The following is a 16,458-nucleotide window of genomic DNA, read 5'->3' as shown; positions in this document are numbered from 1 at the left end:
TTCTATTTTCTCTAGTTTTTCACGAGTGCTTGAGGGATTGCAAAAAGCTTGAGGTATGAGGTATATTTCTATATTTATAGGGGAGGCACACAATAGGGTTATCAATTTGAGTAGTTAGAGATTCTACGGAGATAAGATTTCACGGTTAAGCTCTAGAAAGATAGTCTTAGATAAATTAGTTAGAGTTGGTTTGATGAGAAGTCTATCCTCCCTTGAATTTAGCTTGATACGAAAATAAGTTGCAAATGATAAGGTTGTTTCAAAATCATTTTTATTTTAAAAACAATAAATAAACACGTGAGGTTAGTAAGGAGTAAATTGTGATATGGTGAGGACTATCCAAATAGTGATAGGACTTTATTTTATTTTATTTTTATAAAGAAAAACTAATGTTATTTGTATAAGGTTATAAATGTTAGTAAAATATGGGGTATTACAGTAGGTCAGTTTATGTGTCGCCTCTTATGTTAGAGGCGACTCTGAATAGGAAATTTATGGATTTGTATGTACTTTTCTGAGTCTCCTAATTCGTTTTAGGCGACGCATATGGTGCCCTATCGTGTCGCCTACTTCGTTTGAGGCGATTCAAAGGGACTCTAAGGTGTCGCCTGCTTAAGTTGAGGCGATTCAAATGTACTCTATGGTGTCGCCTCCATAGTGCGAGGGGATGTATATGATACTCTATGGTGTCGCCTCCTTTATTGGAGGCGATGTATATGATACTTTATAGTGTCGCCTACTTCATTTGAGGTGATGTATATGGTACGCTATGGTGTCGCCTGTTTTTTAAGAGGCGATGTATATAGTAATTTACGGTATTTCCGTACGCATGAGAAGCGACGACGAAAATGGACGTCGACGATGTTGTAGATGCGCCACATTTTTTTTCTAAATGGCCACATTCAGACCGATCAAAATTAAATGGCATAAATAAAAATTCAAACCACTGCAATATAATCTCAAAAATTGATAAAAGTCATACATAATACTTTTGATTGTACTTTTACATATTAGAAAATCCTGGACACGAATTTGAGAAGTTTATGTCAACTAAGTGTCAAATTGAAATTAATTAACTATAAACAATTATCAATGAAAAATCTACACCATCTTTCACGAACATCATCGATAATTTCTTGAGTATATGCCTCCAGAGTGAAATTCTACATAAACAAAACCAAATGCATAGATATATTAGAATCGACGCAAGTACACTCAAACAATTAAGCAAGTGCAAATTTAAAGTTAAAAAATTTGATACGTTAATTACCTTTTGAAAATCACGTTCCTTTTTCGATACAAGAGATACTATTTGATCCATATACTTCATGACATAATAGCCGGACTCAACTAGCCCAACTTGTTGAGCACGAGGACACTTCACCACGTATAATATAAGATAAAAATGATGTCAACACATAAATAAATAAGGTCTTTATTCTCACAACAAAAAATATAATATAATAAAAATTTACCTTAACCACCTTCCACGTTAGCTTCGTTTTCCGAGATCCTTTGTCCATGTTCATTAAAGTCCTATATGCGCTGAACATCAAAGGAAAAAAATCCACATAATTTAATGTTGCTTTTGTTCATACTGTTAAAGGGGAAAGCCATAATATCTAGGGAACAAGCTAGCACAAAGATTGCCAAGGGAACATGCAAATATTCAGTTTGTGAAACTTGATTCACAATGAAATTATGGTTTCTTGAGCTAAATCCAGCTTATGTGTTCAAGCTGAGAAGAGGTTGGATGAAATGGCACAAGCCTTAGAACATTTTCAGCTCCCATAGCAACTACAGCACAACCCAAACTATTTTGCAACTGCAAAATCAGCCAATCCCTTAGTTAACTTGTAGACATTAACAAACATAATGAAGCTACAGGGTGCAAAAAAAGCTAAGAACCACAGTAACTGTGAGATTAAGTCTATCATAGATGTTAATCATGTTATACTTGATTAGTGGAGCAGAAAGAAAAAAGAAACTGTTCCTGTGCCGTTTCTGTCATCTGGATATTTGGTCCTTACTCCTTGTGCTGAGACTTCTTTGATTCTGGTGTTTGCTATGGTTATTATATACTCATTTTAGCTTGTGTTTCTGTTGGCTTGTTTCTGCTACAGGCTACTCTTGCAGCAGATCGAGCTGATAATTCTATACTCATTTTAGCTTATGTTTTTGCCACATTCTATATAAATGACATTGTCGGTACCGGTGGTGATGGCGCAAACACTGTAAATATCTTTACATGCGCCTCTATGTTGGCTGCCTCTTGTGGTGCCAAAGTATCCAAGGTTGTATCTCATTTTTTGCTTCCCAATTGGTGTACAAATATGTTTGATTTACTGATGATGGGTTAACTGGTTTGTTTTATAAGATTATGTTACAGCAAGGGAACAAATCAATATAGCAATAAGTGGTTTACAGGTAACAAAATCCAAGATGTTACAGCAAGGGAACAAATCAATATAGACTAGAAGGCATCAATAAGCTTGGACTACCACGAGACAGCAGAAATCGAATTAGTATCCTCTGTCTCAAATAAACCTAACTCCTATTTGGTCTACAGGTAACAAAATCCAAGATGCAAGGATTCAAATTAGAGGAGTTTGGATGTCAAGGTAAAACGGAAAGCAAAAGCCTAAAATAGCCATTGGCTTCTGGAGAACACTGGAAGACAGAGTTCTATTTCTTCAGGCACATACTAGTATAATTGCAGTTAATAAGTAGTTGATTAGTTCCAGCCGCAAATGTAAAACTTTAGATAAATGATCAGATATCCAACATAGTCAAGGCCATCTACAATTATACATTTATACAAATGCCACAATGCAGCAAGTAAAGAAGGAATTATTGGTTCGATGAATGGCTTATAGTTGCAGATTGAATCTCGAAGATATGTCGGTAGTGAAGAGTAAGAAAGAGGAGAGAGAAAGAGAGAAGTGTGTGAGGTAAGGAAGCTAGAGTACTTACACAGACAAGGAGCCTTTGGTATGCAAATTCTCTAACGACCCATCAGCCATGGAATCAAAGAAAAAGGCTTACCCTCTTTCAAGGCAAATCACAACCAACATCCAATGATATTTACTGCATAAACAAGGAAGATATTAGTTTTAAAGGAAAAAAATGGACTGATTTAAAGCATTATAATCAATAAGTAGTATAAATGTACTTACTCTTGACGGATCGGGGCAAGTATATATTTTTTCGTACTTTGCTTGGTAATTGAATGATTCACATATTTTGTGTGGATACTTGGACGAAGTTTAACCAGCCCTAGCTTATGCGGACAAAAAAATCCAACTTCTTCTTGGAGCTTGTTTTTCGTGATCTCGTTTTGCAAAAACCTTAACCAAATCAACAAGTATTAGTTAACCTGTATTAATCATATCTAGCTAAAGTTCAACAAACTTTAGAGATCACATTTTTTTACCTTATCCAGATATCCACACAAGATGTACGTATGTATTCCATGTTCAGTAATTTCTTAATATCATCACCAAACACGTAAGCAGTAAAAGAAACTTTATCAGGATAGTATAAGATATCCTCTTCGAAATCAACATCAACGCTGAAATCAACATCTCGATTCTTATACAAGTTGTATAATTGCTTGCAGCTATTTGGCAATGCCAAAAACATGTCCTTGCCAATAAAGAAGGGGGCGAGTTCTTCTTCATTATCATTAAAACGAGATTCAACAGCTGAACCGGTGTCAACTAGTTTCTTACCCTCCATTAGATTATTTCTAATCTTCTTTGGTGGTGGTGGTTGATCGATCAAGTTCTATACACATTTTTATGAAAAAAACAAGATTAGTGTCAATCAAAATCAATAAGTGTTAATTGATAAGATGAAATCAATAAGTATAATTAATGTCACCTCAATGGATAATCTGACTTGTGAACGAGGCCACTGAGCCCAACTTCCTTTTATCTCACCAAGGGACTCGTGCCCAAAAAAAGGCAAGGGTAGAGGTGTATTCTCTTCACCTTCAACAACATGTAGGATTTTCACCTTGACATGATCTTCAAGTAATGGAACGCCATGAACAAGCTCCCCTGGTACGCTTTTCAACAATGTACCTGTTGCCACAACTCGATTTCCAGAGCTTTCTTCAAGTACTAATATATCACAAGGAATTGACTCCTGTAAAGTAAAAAAAAAATACATGAACAAGGTTGACACAAATAACCTAGTTGCTTGCAATACTCTTACTTTCTTGCAAAAACAGTACGAAAAGCAAATAATGGTAGGGAGATAAGAACCTTAGAGCCATTCGCGAAAGGATCGGGATCAACAGACTGACAACTACTACGAGTGGGAACATCAATCATATTAACCTCCAAATCTTTAGGTACTTGTATACCACAAGATTTCAAGACATCAAGGGTAACAACTCTCATTTTAGCCCTTGTCTGCTCCCATACTTGTTGAGTGAGGAAATTTATAATTTCTTCCACTTGTTTAATTGTAAGCATACCCTCTGTTTGATTACAACGCCTCTTTCTTTTAAAAACTGATGTAAGCGTTGCTTTTCCGCCCACTCCCCTTACATGGCCTCCATGCTCAGGATTTCCAAGCGCTTCAGTTAAAATGTCATGGCTTCCATGAGAAACAAACTCCCCTGATTTTTCCTTTTCCCTTAGCTCATTCTGTTTGCAAACGGAATAATATAATCAGACAAAAGATTTTAATAAAGTGAATTATGTAATCTATGAATTCACTAACTAAACACTTAATAACTTTAGTTGATTTGAATAAAGGAATCCTGCAAATGAATTGGGTTTGGGGAAAGTTTAAACGTTCAAGGAGTCTTAACTTAGATTAGCTAATGTTTGTGAAATTTTATTTGAATATTACAGGGCAACAGATCAGTCAGGCAGATTAGATAGAAGATCAGTGCATATCAAACAGACGAGTCAGCAACAGCTACAGATCATTCAGGTCAGTCAGTGCAGATCAGTGCTGCCAGTGCAGATCAGTGCAAATCAGTCAAGAGATTAGTGCAGAACAGTGCAAAATAGTCCAGATCAGATAGCATATCAGTGCAAAACAGTGCAGATCAGATAACAGATAAGTGCAGAACAGTGCAGATCAGATAGAAGATCAGTGTTGCCAGTGCAGATCAGTGCTGCCAGTGCAGACCAGTGCAGATCAGTGCAGATCAGTGCAAATCAGTCAAGATATCTCTATTTATTCAATATATTCCTCGCTTCTTCCCGCCTAACGGCTTAATCTTTTGCTTATTCCATAAGGGAAAAAGGACCTATGTGGACCAAATTTTGGTTAATGGATCATGCTAGAGTTGTTTAATACATATTGGTCGTTTCACCCCATATAGGAAAAATGGCACTAATTATTGTTGGTGCATGTACTTCAATTTCTCAAGTATGAAGTAGCTACATGCTGAATGTTAGTCGTCATTCGTCAGATCACATCAGACAGAAATAGAACTGAGGACCTTTTGTTTTAGTTTACAATTTTTACCTAATAGGGATGATTCGTGTTTATAGATCAAATTTTCACAAGAACATCAAGGTCATATCATAAGCTTGTATAAGTACGCAATACTTAGCAAATAATTTTCGCATGAACTTTTGTGAAGTCGACTTTGGTAGGCCTTAACTTGATCAGGAGACAGAACCAATAGATAGCACTTATAGTGAATGTGGCATGGCATGGATCATGACTCGGTTGACAACAGAAATGTACCTTCCCAAAATTTGTTATTTGGTGGATTTTGGTTACTGTTAATGATATCTCTATTTATGTGGAGGTGTCAATGTTATTTACAAGTTTATAACTTTACAATTATAGTTTTTTTTAGTCTAATGAGTTTTACTTGGTATTGGTTATATAACTTATCTTGGAGGGTAAATATGATTTTGTGAAAGTTTTTTAAATTTTGATGAATGATTTTATTTTTCCTTTGTAAATGTTTTATTGCAACGACTATTAAAATTGAAGATTAACTAAAGTGACAAATGGAAATGGGTATGTGGTTTACTAGTTTATGGATGACTCTATGGGGTTTACATTCTACTATTTGAAGTAGGAATAGTCTTTTGCAATTTTGAATTATTTAGGATCTATGATTTCATTTTCCCTTTTAGCAGGTTTATTTGTATGGAGTAATTGCTATTAGTTTAAACAATGACTACACTTTATTCTAATTCTAACATTTTATACATCCCGTGCGAATGCACGGGGAACTTTCTAGTTACAGGGCAATAGATTAGTCAGGCAGATCTGCACTATATTAAACAAACGAGTCAGCAACAGCTACAGATCATTCAGGTCAGTCAGTGTAGATCAGTGCTGCCAGTGCAGATCAGTGCAGATCAGTGCAAATCAGTCAAGAGATTAGTGCAGATCAGTGCAAAATAGTCCAGATCAGATAGCATATCAGTGCAAAACAGTGCAGATCGGATAACAGATAAGTGCAGAACAATGCAGATCAGATAGAAGATCAGTGCAAAACAGTGCAGATCACATAACAGATTAGTGCAGATCAGTAAAAAAAACACTGCAGATCAGATAACAGCAGCAGGAAATGCAGATCAAATAGCAACAGATTAGTCATGCAAATCAAAGAAGAAGAAGAATGGCAGAGAAGAAGTCAAAAAATGAACGTATGTTAGGAAAAAATGGAGGGAAATTTAATTGGTGGGCCACAATTCACACCTCAGTTAACAGAATAGACTAAGAAATTATAAAGAGAAATATGAAAAGGATACTTACGAGCTTCTCTACAACCAAATTCGTTTTCTCATTAGGGATATTCCCGTTCTTGTCCTTTCTTCCATCCATCCACCTTTCATAACGAGGTCTTGGAGTTACTACAGGTGTTTCACCTGATTTAACACCCTTTGAAGAAGATGCACCAAACAACATGGCCTTTTTCAGTTGCTCTTGGACAAATCGTTCTTCTAGTTTTCCATATCCACCGCGACCCAAGTGATGGGGATACAAATTCTTGGCCTGGTTAGCTCGATTTCTTTCACTGGTAACCTGCCAAAAGAAATAAAATTTCCAGCATAAGTATTTCAGTTAAAGAGAAGAATCGTGCAAAAAAGTTCGAGGTTCACAAGGTGTGTGTTTTTGTGTGTGTAAAGTCAGTGCCAGTCCCATATGTTTCTCCAGAAGAGCGTTTTCTCATTGATCGCATTTGTCCTAAACCATATGGCATGTATCGTTGTTTTGTTAGATAAGATTCACACTAATCATTAATGAGTCAATTAACTTATGATTTGGGACAGATTTCCAATATTATATACTCCGTTTTAAAAGTATTCATTAAGATTCATGAATGCACTGTAAAACTGGAAGAAATGCAAATATCAGTCCCAACCTATCCATGGACAAAGGATCTTTGCCACAACCTAGACGTGGACTAAACTGCTCATTCTCAAAAGTAACAGCACCTATCTGAGCAACAGAAGATAAGTCTTCACAGAACAATGAAGTATCAAATAAGGCTGATTCTTGCTTCGGGGCAACAGTTCCCGAGTTTAAAACAAACACATTAAGTAAGTTTAATCACCTTGAATTCATCTGATTCACGTTGCTCTTTAAAGACTTTCCAATCTTCCTCATCAATGCCTGCATATTCCTTCCATGGTGGGTTGTCCACTTCATTTTTTGTGCATTTATTGAAATACGCGCTCGTCAATCTGGTCTTGAAATCCTTCCACCTTTTATTGCAATCCCTCAGCATAAATTCTTTCTTGTTGTCATCACACAAGAATAATTTCTACAAAAACATGATTTTTTAATGTTAGAGTACACAGGAGACATTGAATGACACGTGGGAAAGGGGTGCTAACACAAAAGTAAAAGCATTGTACCTTGATACAAACCCATAATCTTTCCTTTATTTCCTCATCAACCATGCTCCAGTGTGTAATGTGAATCTTCACCTTTGAACGAGTAATTGACCCAGTATAGGCTATGTACCTATTCATGAATTCTCCAATAGCAGAACCATCGTCACTCCACTGAAGAGCATATGGTCCATCATCATCTTCCATGATATACTTCGCCGTTGTAGGCCCTCTCCTTTTGTGACTTGTGCTTTTCTTCGTCTTCTCCTGTGTATCCCCCTGAGAAGGAGGATGATCTTCTCCGGAAGCCATAAAAATTAATAATTCCTAACAAAGAATTGGTTTATGGTGAGTCACAGTACAATTCAAGTATTAAAATGAAATAGGAAAATAAATAACCATAATTGAAATAGGAAAATAAATAACCATAATATTTTTTGGTAAATAAGAAAAAATATTAATCAAAAGCGCTTTCAAGTTTGTACAAGCTCAAACTGCCACTTAGGCCTGCAACAAGCTGCAAGCTTAAAAGAATAAAGCTAGCCTAAAATCTATTCAAAATAACAGAAAACTAAACACAAAAAATAAGCTAGTTAAGTCAACCGAGGTAAACGAAATTAGCTGAAGCTGCCCTAATAGCCTTCAATTCACCAGCATCCACTTAGGCAGAAGCCCAAAACCCAACAGCAGCTACATAAATATAACTGAACCAGATCAGAATGCAACATTTATAGGCAGATGGAAGTTCAAATTTCAAGCATTATTCTAATAAACATGTAATGTAGTTTAAATTTCATGCTAGGATCTGTGATTTCACTGATAAATGGTAACTAACATAATTAACTATGAGTAATAAGACACTAAGGCATAGTCTATACGTGGAAAATATGATAATCAAACCTCGGGAGCTGGCCTAAACACAAGCAGTAGACAAGAATGCAAAAAGAGAAGAATATAAGCACTCATATTGCTCATGTTCATCAAGGAAAAGACAAAGGAATCTTACCTCTTAGAAATCAGTCCTTCACACGGGTACTAAGATGAATCCAAAGAAGAAGAAAAAGAGTACCTGAAATGACAGATGTAACATGTTTGTTAATATACGATCAAGGTAATAGACACATGTAATATACATATAACATGTCTTGAACACATAAGTACCTATCTAGATTTCATTTCAGTGTATCCCATTCGCCTTCATTATGATCATCACGCAAATAATGTCCAGTTAAGTCGTCTACACTAACTGGTGTATTTTGATACATTGTAAAAGTAGGAATCTCATCAACTTCATTAAATTCTGTCTCGTCAGGCACAAGGTCAGCAACCGCAACACCATGTCTCTTTCCTTGAATAACTACCGACCATGATTTTTCAGATGGATTGCTCATGTAAAATACTTGTTTTGCCTGTGATGCCATTATGAATGGCTCATCATGGTGACCCAATTTACCAAAATTTACTGATGTATATCCTAATTCATCCATTTTAACCCCTTTGCCTATTTCCATCCACTTGCAATGAAACATAGGAACTCTAAACTCACTGAAATCAAGTTCGAATATGTCTTCAATTACTCCGTAGTATGACATCTTCGCATGTCGTGGTCTAGTGTCCTTGGCACTCGCAAAATGCAGACCGGACGCTTCTAAAGAAACACCGCTGTTCTGCATGGTACTAGTACTATCCTTTCTCTTGGTGTAGAAGCAATACCCATTTATATCATACCCCTCATAGGATATAACTTTAGCGTTTGGGCCGAATGCTAACATATTAATGACATCAGTGACATCATGTGGTGCATGTCGTAACTGGTCAGTCACCTTCTTTTGAAACCACTTAATGAATGTGCGGTTGTGTTCATCTCTTATAACCTTTTCACCTTTTCCAGGATTTTCCAATCTGATAGTCTCCATATGATCTTCCAAATAAGGATGCACCTCTGCACTTTGTTGTAATATGTATAAGTACGCTTGATCTAGTTTTTCAGGGCTAAGGGTGATGACTCGACGCCCAATTGTGCCCTTTCCTTGTGTTGTATCTTCATCATGGCGAGGCGTAGGGAGCCCAACCATTTCAAGCTCTGCCAAATGCTCGATACAATATCCGAGGACCTCATCACTCAAGTAACCCTCAATTATGCTACCTTCAGGTCGGGATCGATTCCTCACATAGCCTTTTAGATCACTCATATTGCGCTCAAATGGATACATGTACCTAAGGTAAACTGGGCCACATAATTTAACTTCTCTCACCAAATGAACTACTAGATGCACCATAATGTCGAAAAAAGAAGGCGGAAAATACATCTCAAGTTCACATAAAGTGACAACTACTTGCGCTTGCAATGAATCCAACTTCCCAGGATCAATTACCCTTGAGCATAAAGCTTTGAAAAACAAACACAAACGGATTATGGCGTGTCTTACTTTTTTTTGGCAAAATAGACCTAATTGCAATCGGCAAAATCTCTTGCATTAAAGTGTGACAATCATGGGATTTGAAGCCTATTAATTTCAAGTCTTTCATCGAAACAAGCCTCTGGATATTGGAGGAATACCCGTGAGGAACCTTCACGCTATGTAAGGACCGACATAAGACCCTTTTCTCCTTTTTAGATAAAGTGTAACAAGCTGGAGGTAAATAATCGCGTTTTCCCTTCTTTACAGCTTCCAACTCCGGTCAAATTCCCAATTTAACCATGTCATCCCTTGCATTTTTTCCATCCTTTGTTTTACCTGGTATGTTTAGAAGCGTGCCAATAAGACTATCAAATACGTTCTTCTCAACATGCATCACGTCAATACAATGTCTTACATCCAAATGTTCCCAGTATGGAAGGCTCCAAAATATAGACATCTTTTTGTAACAAGCTTGGCCAGTCGTAGCTTTGTATGGTTTTCCAAATACACAATTGATGTCCTTAACCTGTTCATAGACTTGCTTCCCTGTTAGAGGAATAGGGGCAGATCTATGCTCAGGTTTTCCATCAAATGCCTTTCGAAGTTTGCGATAGGGATGACTACGAGGCAAAAACACCCTAGTGCTCATGTATACCTGCTTATTACATTTCTCTAAATGAATTGCTTTTGTATCATTTTCACAAATAGGGCATGCTTTATAACCCTTTGTGACGTGACCGGATAAATTCCCATATGCAGGAAAATCATTAATTGTGCAATATATCATGGCACGCAATGTAAAAGTCTCTTGTCGATATGCATCAAACACAGGCACACCTTCATCCCACAACATTTTTAAGTCTTCAATTAGTGGTGCTAAGTACACATCTATGTCATTCCCAGGTTGCTTAGGCCCTGATATCAACAATGACAACATAATGTACTTCCGCTTCATGGTTAGACAAGGTGGCAAATTGTATATCACGAGCGAAACAGGCCATGTGCTATGTTGGCTACTCATGTTACCAAACGGGTTGATCCCATCTGTACATAATCCTAACCTCAAATTCCTTGATTCACGACCAAATTCCTCGAATTGATCATCAATATGTTTCCACTGTGGGGAATCGGCTACATGTCGAATCATTTCATCTTTTGTGCGCTTGTCAGCATGCCATGTTAAATTTTCAGCATCTTTGGCATTAGCGAACAAGAGTTTCAATCTCGGAACTATAGGCAGATACCATAGTACCTTGGCAGGTTCATTGGTAGCATCACCATTGTCACTCACCTTATATCGAGATTCCCCACATCTTGGACATTCTTGCAACTCATTGTACTCTTTTCGATACAACACACAATCATTAGGGCAAGCGTGTATCCTCTCTGCATCCAAACCCATCGGACACAACATTTTTTTAGTATGGTATGTAGAACTTGCAAGCTCATTGTTCTCGGGGAACATGTCTTTTAGTTTTGCCATCAACTTTGTAAAACTTTTATCAGTCCACCCACCTTCTGCTTTTATCTGGAACAGACTTAGCACACTAGATAATTTAGTATACTTGGTGCAACCCTCATACAAAGGTTTTTCGGCATCACTCAAAAAACTATCAAGAACATGCGACCTCTCTTCTAAATTATCCTCCGTATCATGCACAAAATCATCTAACTCATCATTTTCATAAGATAAATGATCGTTACTTAGATTCTCTACAGGATCCTCATAGTTATTGTTTGTCCTACCTGAAATCCCTTCACCATGCCATATCCATTCGGTATAATTCTTAGAAAACCCATTCCAAAATATATGATCTCGTAATTGACTTTCTGTAGACACCGTAGTAATATTGCCACAATTCCTACAAGGGCAACATATTTTACCCCCCTCCTTTTTGTGTTTCAATGCAAATTGAATAAATTCCTCAACCCCTTGACGAAATTCAGGCGTAGTACGTTTTCGTGAAATCCAACTTCTGTCCATCTCTAACCAAATACATATCTCACATATATCAGCTCCATACTTATTTCACAAAAACAATTCATACATACAAAATGCATGACTTTTTAGTTTATTGGTCCTTATTACTCCAATCATGAACATATATAAGAGATTATGATATATAATTTTATTTTAAATAAAATGATATTTAAAATAACACTTGTAAAATAACCACCATCATCAAAAGAGAAGAAATAAAAGGAGAAGAGAAAATAAAAGAAACTTTACCAGATTAGGCTGCCAACAACGAATAATTCACTTTTGCACTATGGTATGGAATTGCACTCTTCTGAGAATCCCAATAGTAAGATTTCAACCAATTGAGTGCCTGGATATGTGAATACAAGCAAGACATCAAGAAAAATAACCAATTGAGTGCCTGGATATGTGAATACAAGCAAGACATCAAGAAAAATAACCAATTGAGTGCCTGGATATGTGAATACAAGCAATAAGTTATAAGGTTGTTCTAGCAGTGGTGGTTGATATAACAGATGTTTCTTCTCTTTTCTTTGTTATTATGTTGAATTATCTTCAACCTTCTCTAATTATAAGTTAACTAAGCCTATTTTATTTGGGGATAAATGCACTCAGTTTTGAAATAACATGCAAAAGAAACAAATTGAGATGAATCCATTTGTTTTCTTGAACATGCCTGGATAGAGATTTCGCCTCTGACAACTATTCAAGATTTCAAATACTCAGTTTTGACAGCAGAAATCTGATTCCGTACCAGAGTATAATACAGTTGCAAGATACAAGTAATGAACTTTGTTATTTACCTATAGGCCCAATGGGATATGTTGAGTACATGACACCATAGTAATAAACTCAAGCAACAGTTTGTTGCAGCACATGACAAATCAAACTGTGAGTATGACACCTAGTTAATGACTTAGTCAAGTACTGGAATTTCATTTTGAACAACCGAATAAATACTACTGCCTAAGAGTGTACTCAGCCCAGGAAAATATCAGTTTGCAGAAGTTGTAACAGATTGTATGCATCGGTTCATCACTGGCCAGGAAGCTCAGACTATAATCCAACACGACAACTATGCACTGGTTCATCAAAAAAAAAAAAACTATGCACTGGTTCATACCGTCCAAGGATCCAATGTGATAAATATTTCATCAGGTTCATACCCGGCCACAAACTTGATACAATCCAATACGACCAATAATCAATTTTCTGACAAACTGATATAATGTACCAATCACAGTACTGCACAGGACGAATGATACAACAGATGTTTCTTCTTGTTTCGTTGTTATTATGGAGAATTATCTTCAACCTTTTAATTATAAACTAAACCTCTAATTATTAGTTGACTAAGCCTATTTTAGTTGGGGATAAATGCAACCAGTTCTGTGGAAAATAACAAGCAAAAGAAACAAATCAAACAAATTGAGATGAATCCATTTGTTTTACTGATCATGCCTGGATATAGACATTCAACTATTCAAGATGTTAAGCAATCAGTTTTGAGTTTGACAGCAGAAATCTGAGTCCGTACTAGAGTATACTGCCGTTTACCATCAACTGTCATTAATCCCCTCAATTCTCATTAATCCATTCAAATTCAAAATTCAAAGTTTTCAGCAACAAATCATAAAATTGCTCCTATTCTATAAGAAGCAATAATTAACAAACTAACACAAAGACAATCCTAGAAAACTAAACCAAATCACCAAATCAAATTACAAATAGAGAAGAGGAAGAGGACGAACCGAAGACGGTCGTGCGGTGCCGATTGTGTCTGAAAGTTTCGTAGCAATTTCGTCCTCAATTTTTTGATGGAGGTCGGGCTTCAATTTCTGGAGTATCGTGGGTGGAGGTTTTCGCTGATGGAGGTGGGGTTTGGAGTATTTCGTGGGTGGAGGACTGGAGGTTTTCTCTGATAGAAAGATTTAGGTGGATGGAGGGTTTTTATGAGGGAACTTCTAACTCAGAATTAGTTTAGGTGTAGGACTTTTTTTTTGAGGGAAATTTTTTTGTTTTAAGTATTTTTAATATTTTTTTTAAAATAGGCGCTTAATAGTCTCTTTGAGGCGGGAACATGATAAAAAAAAACTTAATTTATATCTAACAAGTCGCCTATAATTCGAAGGGGACACATAAGATTAACTCTATAGTGTCGCCTATAATATCAAAGGCGATACGTAAACTATATGCGTCCCATGCAACATATAAGGCGACACGTAAAGTATACGCATCCCACTTTATGGGGGAGGGGACTCGTAAACGTTTACTTTTAGAGTCGCCTACTAAATAAAAGGCGACTCGAAAAGCTTATGTGTCGCCTAATACGTTACAGGCGACACGTAAGCCTTTTATTTGATTTTTTATTTTGATTTATGGAGCCTTATGAGTCGCCTGCTCTATAACAAGGGACTCTGAAAGCTTATGTGTCGCCTACTTGTTTGAGGCGACTCGAAAAGTCCGACTCCATAAGGTGTTTTTGTAGTAGTGTGATTCTAGAATGCCCTTCTTTTGAAGTCTTTCCATGCGTTTTATGTTTATATAGCCTAATCGATAATTCCACAGATATGTGAGATCCGAATCACCAGTTTTAGCCTTTTTAGTATTTATGTTATAGATTTGTTTGCTTGTATCTAGCACATATAGACCATTTTCTTGTTGTGCTAAACCATAAAACATTCCATTCAAAGAAAAAGAACAACTATTATCTTTGTTTGGGAATACAAACGGCTCACGACACGTCGACACATGGGCCATACACAATAGGCCTTGACGAACATTAACATGGGTAAAATACATATATTAGGGATGACCCATGGGAGAAGGCCCACAAGGGCCGGCCGGCCCGTAGTCATTAAGATCGTCCAAGTATACTCCGCCGAATGGATGTGCTCCCAAACCTAACAGAAGTCGGCTAGGCAAAGAGTTCGTGTTGACCAAGGAACCAGATTAGGGTTTCTATCCTATATTCCTATATATAAGGCCCGGATACACATCAGAAGACACGCAATCAATAAACCTTAAACCTAATTCTGGAACTTAAGCCCAGAACCTCCGTCTAACTCCGGTTTAGGAAGAAGACTCTTGAAGACCTCTCGTCGTCTTTACCGTACGACTCATTAGTCAAGGATCCCCTGTATTTTTACCGAAACAATTTGGCGTCGTCTGTGGGGATTCAAACAAAAAGCTAGCAAGAAACCATGTCTAATGGAGATTACGATGGACGAGTCCTGTAATACCCCGAAATTTTTAAACTTGATTTATTAAAATTAAAAATATTTATTAGCTTGATTTCGTTTTAAATAATTACGAATAATCGAATTTCGTTAATTTAAACGTTTTTATGATTTATTTTAAATAATAAATTTATAAACGAAAATTCATTTATGTTTCGTTAACGATATTTTTATAAAAAATTATTTTAGCTAAACATTTCTATTTTTAGTAGTTTCCAAAAATAGCAACAAATTTCAGAAATTTTGGCCTAATCTTGTGAAATGACCGAAATGCCCTCAAGAACAAAATTCCATTTTTCCCCTTCTTTTTCCCGCTTTTCACGTGAACCAGAGGAAGAAGAAGTTAACTTCTTCTCTCCTTCCCTGAAATTGATCCACGTACATGGAAAACTCCAAGTTTTCTTTCTCCTCTTCTTCATCTACAAAATCCATTTCAGAATGTGAAATTCAATCACCAAAATTTAAAATCAAAAATAAAAAAACCCAATTTCACCCTTTTGTTTCCTGTAATTTCGAGCCACCACAACAAACACCACATCATCCACCGTGACCACCACTGTAATCCCCCGTATATTTATAAAGTTTATTAATATAGTTTTACGTATAATTAATGATATTTAAATTATATTGGTGAATTTTATTAATAAACATACATATTTAATGTATATTTATTTATTCAAATGCATTTTAAATATTTTAAGGATTTATGAAATCAAAAATAATTTTAGAATTTTACGTTGAAAAGAATTCGAATTACGAAAACACGTTCGATTGAATTTGGAAAAATAATCCTAACCATTTTTGGATTCAAACAACCTCAAACCTAATGCTAGCCTAACCGGATGAAGCCCATCATAATAAGCCCAAAACTCTTCCCTTCCGTCTCTTCCTATTTCACGTAAAAACAAAAGACACAAATCAAAACCCCTGCTCGAAGTTCACGTGAAAGCAATCAAACCAACTCAAACCCTCCTCCTTCCCTTCGACGTTGCTTCCCTGGCTGTTGTTGT

The 16,458-nt window shown here is 36.4% G+C and overlaps 2 protein-coding genes across 4 annotated transcripts; both read right to left on the bottom strand.

Annotated features, from left to right (window-relative positions):
• Positions 1–927: 927 nt before the first annotated feature.
• LOC110801854 (uncharacterized) lies at positions 928–14,415 on the bottom strand. Of its 3 annotated transcripts, XM_056833687.1 has the most exons (15): positions 13,961–14,415; positions 12,459–12,558; positions 8,833–8,895; positions 8,430–8,516; positions 7,851–8,153; positions 7,547–7,756; positions 6,745–7,014; positions 4,269–4,655; positions 3,883–4,149; positions 3,434–3,786; positions 3,177–3,347; positions 2,974–3,087; positions 1,476–1,545; positions 1,271–1,378; positions 928–1,163 (listed from the first exon to the last, which is right to left on the bottom strand). In XM_056833687.1, exons 5-12 carry the CDS (start codon positions 8,136–8,138, stop codon positions 3,042–3,044), a joined length of 1,992 nt encoding a protein of 663 aa, XP_056689665.1. In that variant the 5' UTR covers positions 8,139–8,153; positions 8,430–8,516; positions 8,833–8,895; positions 12,459–12,558; positions 13,961–14,415; the 3' UTR covers positions 928–1,163; positions 1,271–1,378; positions 1,476–1,545; positions 2,974–3,041. The 3 variants fall into 3 exon arrangements, with proteins under 3 accessions (XP_056689665.1, XP_056689664.1, XP_056689666.1); XM_056833686.1 differs by having other exon boundaries at positions 7,851–8,516; XM_056833688.1 differs by lacking the exon at positions 8,430–8,516.
• Positions 10,509–12,212, bottom strand: LOC130463424 (uncharacterized). The gene has a single exon (XM_056832554.1). It carries the CDS (start codon positions 12,210–12,212, stop codon positions 10,509–10,511), a length of 1,704 nt encoding a protein of 567 aa, XP_056688532.1.
• Positions 14,416–16,458: the final 2,043 nt, after the last annotated feature.

This window comes from Spinacia oleracea, chromosome 6 (genome assembly GCF_020520425.1).
Source record: "Spinacia oleracea cultivar Varoflay chromosome 6, BTI_SOV_V1, whole genome shotgun sequence".
In the NCBI taxonomy this organism is placed as follows: domain Eukaryota; kingdom Viridiplantae; phylum Streptophyta; class Magnoliopsida; order Caryophyllales; family Amaranthaceae; genus Spinacia; species Spinacia oleracea.
The sequence above is the reverse complement of the archived record's forward strand: the minus strand, read 5'-3'. Positions and strand labels throughout refer to the sequence as shown.

What these genes read in the sequence shown, in the direction of transcription:
- LOC110801854 (XM_056833686.1), bottom strand. Translation starts at nt 8,138, where the DNA reads ATGGCTTCCGGAGAAGATCATCCTCCTTCTCAGGGGGATACACAGGAG. An exon ending in GTGAATCAGATGAATTCAAG is followed by an intron (nt 7,015 to 7,546) that starts GTGATTAAACTT and finishes TTCTTTTGGCAG; the next exon opens with GTTACCAGTGAAAGAAATCG. An exon ending in ATTTGGTTGTAGAGAAGCTC is followed by an intron (nt 4,656 to 6,744) that starts GTAAGTATCCTT and finishes GTTTGCAAACAG; the next exon opens with AATGAGCTAAGGGAAAAGGA.
- LOC130463424 (XM_056832554.1), bottom strand. Translation starts at nt 12,212, where the DNA reads ATGGACAGAAGTTGGATTTCACGAAAACGTACTACGCCTGAATTTCGT.